General features: G+C 36.8%; 1 protein-coding gene across 2 annotated transcripts in view; it reads left to right on the top strand.

Annotated features, from left to right (window-relative positions):
* ppp1r12c (protein phosphatase 1, regulatory subunit 12C) overlaps positions 1 to 6,140 on the top strand; it is a 25,938-nt gene that overhangs the window by 14,471 nt on the left and 5,327 nt on the right. Inside the window, exons 9-15 of one of the 2 annotated variants that reach the window (XM_016273650.1) lie at positions 1,902 to 1,978; positions 2,050 to 2,162; positions 2,286 to 2,332; positions 2,424 to 2,554; positions 3,637 to 3,724; positions 3,935 to 4,052; positions 4,190 to 4,302. In XM_016273650.1, the coding sequence (XP_016129136.1) occupies positions 1,902 to 1,978; positions 2,050 to 2,162; positions 2,286 to 2,332; positions 2,424 to 2,554; positions 3,637 to 3,724; positions 3,935 to 4,052; positions 4,190 to 4,302 (687 nt within the window). Of the gene's footprint in view, positions 1 to 1,901; positions 1,979 to 2,049; positions 2,163 to 2,285; positions 2,333 to 2,423; positions 2,555 to 3,636; positions 3,725 to 3,934; positions 4,053 to 4,162; positions 4,303 to 6,140 lie in introns of both variants that reach the window. The other variant, XM_016273649.1, reaches the window with a different exon arrangement.

Genomic DNA, 6,140 nt, shown 5'->3' with positions numbered 1-6,140 from the left:
ACCCCAAATCATCACTGACTTCGGAAACTTCACACTGGAATTCAAGCAGCTTGGATTCTGTGCCTCTCCAGTCTTACTCCAGACCTTGATTTCCAAATGAAATGTAAAATTTACTTTTATCTGAAAAGAGGACTTTGGACCACTGAGCAACAGTCCAGTTCTTTTTCTCCTTAGCCCAGTTAAGATGCTTCTGACATTGTTTCTGTTTCAGAAGTGGCTTGGTAGCCCTTTTCCTGAAAACGTCTGAGTGTGTTGACTGTTGGTGCACTGACTCCAGCTTCAGTCCACTCCTTGTGAAGCTCTCCCAAGTGTTTGAATCGACTTTGCTTGACAGTATTCTCAAGCTTGTGGTCATCCCTGTTGCTTGTGCACCTTTTCCTACACAATTTCTTCCTTCCAGTCAACTTTGCATTTAATATGCTTTGATACAGCACTCTGTGAACAGCCACCCCTTTCAGTAATGACCTTCTGTGACTTACCCTTTGTGGAGGGTGTCAGTGATTGTCTGGACCATTACCAAGTCAGCATTCTTCCCCATTATTGTGGTTTCAAAGAACAAGAGATAACTGGAATTTATACTGTAGGGATGGTTATTTAATGAAACTCAAATATAAATATTCTAATATTTTGAGATACTGTATTTTTGACTTTCATGAGCTGTAAGCTCTAATCATCAAAATTAAAACAAAAAACTTTTGAAATGTTTTACGTTACATGTAATGAATCTAGAATATATGAAAGTTTAACTTTTTGAAATAAGTTACAAAAAAAAGAACTATCACTAATTTTTTGATTATACAACTGCACTATTATTAGCAGAAAGTGACATATCAGTTTGTTTTTGTGACATCAATCACAAAATAAATTCTAAAATGAGCTTTTTGTCTTACCAAGTGCTCTTGCTTTTTTTTTTTTGCTTTGCTTTTGCAATAAGAGAACAGACAGTTGCAGTCTTGAAATCTGTTCAACTGAACATTATCCACAGAATTGGCTTTTGGCTTTTGGATCATTGCGGAAAATCTGCTCTATGACCAAAAAAATGTGTGATTCATAGAAATTTTCATAATCATAATGTTCATAATGTTCTTCTCAAATGAACACAACTTTTGCGAATTTTGAAGCCTAAATACAGTTGTCAGAAAGCTGTGTATTTTGGTATTTACAAATGCTAAATAAAGGCTATAGCTACACCACAGACACCTGACTTCAACGTCACCATCACTAAACTTCCTGGAACTCTTTCAGTCTCTCTCTCTCTCTCTCTCTCTCTCTCTCTCTCTCTCTCTCTCTGTCTTTTTGACGTTTATCAGATGTTTTTACACAGCAGATGTTTCCCAGATCAAGCGGACTAGTTAGCAGACTTCTTAGAGACATACCTGTGCTATCTGGGAAACTGACACTGTGGAGGTACCCTTCCAAAAGGGTACCAATATGTATAATTTATGTGCTAATATTTACTTTTAAAACAATAATATGTACCTTTAAGGTACTAATATGAATCATTTAGGTGTAACTAAGGTACAAAGATCTGCCTTTTAACTTTTTTCTGTAGGGTACCACCCGAGTGACATGTACCTTTGTTCCTGAGTGCATATGGAAACTGAATACTTATATATATATATATATATAATATTATATATTTGATTTCTGTCCTTAAACTAAGTGCATTTTAACCTATTAACGTATTTAACTTATTAATTAATCTATTTTGACAACTGTAATTTTATTTAATGAGCCATGTTGAGGCTGTTTATTTGTTGTTTACATGTTTTTGTACCTCATTGATCTCATTACTATACCGTTGAAACTATTAATCAGAACAGTAATCAAATCTGGGCTATTTAGATCCATTCTAAATGAAGTATGATGATTAAATTAATTTTTGCATCTGTTTATTTTAGTGGAGGACTGAACAGGCACTTATTGAGCAACAAAATTCACAGATTTCAAATGCCAACACTGCAAACAAGAAGCACAGGTGAGAAAGATGATTAGTTTTTCAGTCTTTGCAGTCACAAACATCTTCACTCATACCTCTCTTTCTCTAAGGAGCTCTGTGTGCCGAATGAGCAGCAGGGACAAAATAAATGTACAGGACCAGTCTAAGGAACGAGGGGTCTCCGGAGACCTGGGACTCAACGATGAGAGAGAAAGCAGCCCAGGTTTGTCTCTCTTTGTCTGTCTCTCTCTCTCATACAGCAGCATTCAAAATATTCACATATATGAAACATACTTGTACAAGAGTACAGTCTCTTTAATAATGTTTGTTTTGTTCTCTGTTCTAGAAAGTTCAACACTGTCGACACCAGAGAGCATTGTTCCCTCTTCAGGGGTCAGACACACAGTCTTCTGTCTCAGCTTTTATTGTCAGAATCTCTGTGCTGGTGCATGTGATTTAATCACTGCATGTTTGTGTTCTTCAGACCATTGAGGATAAAGAAGTCAAGGTGAATGATCAGGACAGAGCGAGTCGCACAGCAGTTGTGCAGCCCACCCCTCAGAGGCGAGAGTCACCTGCTGAGAGCCCTAGTAACGCCTCTAGTGATGGAAAGAAGTAAGATGGTTCGATCCAAAGAATTAAATGCTTTACAATTACACTTTTATTGATTTTATGTTACTTCTGAACAAATCTTATGTTATCTTATGTAAGTCTTCATGATTAGGAAGTATTAGTGATGGCATAACGTAGCAGTATTACCAAGTGAAGACATTTTAATACTAAAATAAAAATTAATAAAAAAATATAACAACCCTCGATGGATGCCTTGGCAATAGAATCGCCATGGGCAAGTACTTTTTTTTGTTTATTCGCTAGACTTGGACATGTTTTTAAAGGCTGAATAATTCCAAATGAGTGAAAAAAATATTTGTGCTATACTTACACTTACACTTACTCTAACTCAAACACCTGGTGAGTGAACTACATAGAGCATCGTTTTAGTTTATTATTCAGTGGTAATTTTATAATTGAAACTGTATTAATTAAATCTCTACAGCAGGTAAACTTATAAAGGAGTGTTTTACTGTCTGTTTGTATTGAGAATCATTCAACATCATTTTGAATTTAAATATCTTCGCTAAGTCAGTATGTAAATTACTAAGCACTATGTAAAGTAATATGTAAATAAATGTTACTGTTTAATGCAATAAGCCAAGAAGCCTACTCGCTAGTCACAAAGTGGAGCGGAGTGCCTAAACCCCCTTAGCTGTATAAACTACGGCTACAATGAAATCTGACATTTCGAAACAGTTTCTTTAGTGCAGTAATACTAACGTTATGAGGTCACAGGTGTATGTTTTGAGAGTAACATGCCTCAAACAGTCATTAACTACATATTAATGCCATTTATTACATTGTTACTGGTTCTGATATGTCAATCATGACATTCAGTTTTTGTATTATTGTTGCAGTATTTGTTTTGTTGCTAGGCTGAACTTTTTTGTACATTGAGAATATTTTTATACCTCTAATGTCTAATTATTTTTGCAGTTGTGTTTGGTGCCAGTAGTAGTAAAGAAGTTACATAATTCAGAAATTGTATTCATAATTAAGTCATAATTATGGACCGGAACTATCTATTTTATAAACTGGATTTACGATCTGTTCGTGAATAGTGATGAAATTGTGTTTTACAGGTTTCAGGCTCCAGTGAGAGACGAGGAGTCCGAGTTTCAGAGGAAAGCTCGCTCGCGTCTCATGCGGCAGTCACGACGATCAACACAGGTGTGTATTCACAACCCTGAATAAAACTAATAAAATGAATAAAACTCATAAAAAAAAGAAAACCGCATTGAGTAGTTTGGCTTAATATTTTGTTAGCAACATGTTAATAATGTGCCCAAAAATAAAATAATTATTATTATTAAAATAATATTAGTAAATTATTATTACAAATCATTATTATTAAATATTTTTTGGAATTTTGATTGTTAGGGAGTAACATTGACAGATCTTAAGGAAGCAGAACGGATTATTGTTAAGAGCAATGAACCTCAGCACCTCGGTGTTCAGCCTGTGAGCCCCAACATCACACTAACACCAGCTGAGAGAGGTGAGTCTCATTACCATCCAGTGTGTCTGAAGCACCTGGAGTTGATACTTCTATTTCAGTTGACAGTAATTATTCTTTGATGTTTTTGTTTCCATGTGAATTCTGTCTAGATATTGAGAGTTTTCTCTCTGCACTAGACACAGAGCCAGTGAAGGAATTGGGAGATGCAGAGACGACACTAGGAGTGAGAGATCGCAGGAAAGGGAGGAAAGAGAGACGCTCAACTGGTATCGTTCAGCTGGCTGGAGAGGTGAGCTACAAGCATTCATAAAAAACCCAGGGCATTCTCGTTCACACTGAGCGCTTTCAATTAAAATAATGCATAGTGCATTATTTTTAATAATTCAAAAGTCAGATTTTGTAGACCAAACGCTCTTGTATGTAGGACCAATTTCTTACGCATTTCATCTCAAGCACCTGTTGCTAATTCAAAAACGTAATTTTAAAGCTAATAATGGAGGTGTCTTTGAACAGTATCGTCTCGACAACAGTGTCTACTAATAACGAAACTGAAAGCTAAAACTTTATTTTGAGAAAATATGAAAATAGTTTGCAATTTTTTTTAAAATTCTGTTAAAGCTGCAGCACATACTGTTGATGCCCTCTCAGGCCGGAGCGACGAGACAACATTAAAACCCATTCCAAACGAGGCATTTGTTGCATCCAGTGGGGACTTAACTACTGATTATAATGACTTTTTACGCGTTGCGTTGCGTTGCATCGCGCCGCGTAAACATAAAACTCTGTCTGCATTTGTGATCGGAGAAATGACAAACAACAAGTGCTACTCTACACTGCCCAAAACTCACGTTTGAATCATCAGTGGCAAATCCTTTAAATGAAAACGTACTTACGTGAGTCAGAACAGCCGGCTTGTAGTCTAACGTTACTCTCCCAGGATCAGTAAACAGTCCTCCATAAAATGTGCTGCAGATGCGACGAATGAGCGCCAACCACATGTGACGGACCCCGGAATGGACTCCGCTTTGTCCACGGTGAAAGATAATGTATTCCCTCAGCGACCAGCACAGATAAGCTCTAGGCATAACGAAGTGGATATTAGCCTCTTTTGGAAGACCAAACAAAGTAGTTTCGCTTTCACAACGAAGCACACAGCGTCTTCACGTCATGGCGGCAGCGGCAACAATACTACAGCGAGAATAAAAGTTATGCCTTCTTTCTTTGCGTGAACATTTGGGCGGCGTTATGCAAATCTTCCCACATAGTGAGGTAGATATGTGGGGGCGTGTTATAACGAGCCTTTTTAGGTAGGCGTGGCTGACTCTGAACTTTTATAAAGAATATCTCTTTGGATTTGAGACTTTAGTCTTTGCAACTTTACAGGCCTTCTTTATGCACCAAGAGCTTGTAACACTCCAAAGAGAAAGGAAAAATTGAAATCGCATCATATGACCCCTTTAATATGAAATTTGAACACTATAACAATTAGCTTAGACCAGTGTTTCCCAACCGGGGTGCCGTGTAAAAAAATAATTTTTAAATATTTTTAAATAGCTAAAATGTTCAAAAAAGCATCTATTATATAATATTTCTGATGTCGCAAATAATTAGATATGCACCGAAATTTCGGCTGAAAATTAATTCATCGCTCAGGTTTCACTTTCACGTGGTGTGACACTCTGCATATTATCCCGCTCTATGCATGTGCACTCCGCTCAGTCGCTCCACTCGTATACCGTTCATGCGAATCGGAACAGCAAAGTCCACTCAAAAATTGAGCCGACAGGAAACATCGATGTAGTACAGTATTGTTTCTGTCTGCAATAGCCCTACTGTGTTGTAACATGGTGTGGTATATGGGCAACTCTGGTAATGCTGCCCTCTCATTCATTGATCTGCTAACCGCTATATGTTCTGTTCGCGTGTTCTGATAATAATAGCTTTCTAGGCCTAAACATTATTTGGATAATTGGTAAAAAAAAGAAAAAAAAAGTCTTAACCCTACTGTTAGACCTACCTGAAAAACTAAAAAGCAATTTATTTAATTCGAAGGCCTGTCGTTATTTTTTATTTGTGCTATCATTATTCATTTCTTTATTTGTTCTTATTTTATTACTGACTGCTTAC

The sequence above is a fragment of the Sinocyclocheilus grahami genome, unplaced genomic scaffold, assembly GCF_001515645.1.
Source record: "Sinocyclocheilus grahami isolate Dianchi unplaced genomic scaffold, SAMN03320097.WGS_v1.1 scaffold80.1, whole genome shotgun sequence".
Taxonomy (NCBI): Eukaryota; Metazoa; Chordata; class Actinopteri; order Cypriniformes; family Cyprinidae; genus Sinocyclocheilus; species Sinocyclocheilus grahami.
The sequence above is the reverse complement of the archived record's forward strand: the minus strand, read 5'-3'. Positions and strand labels throughout refer to the sequence as shown.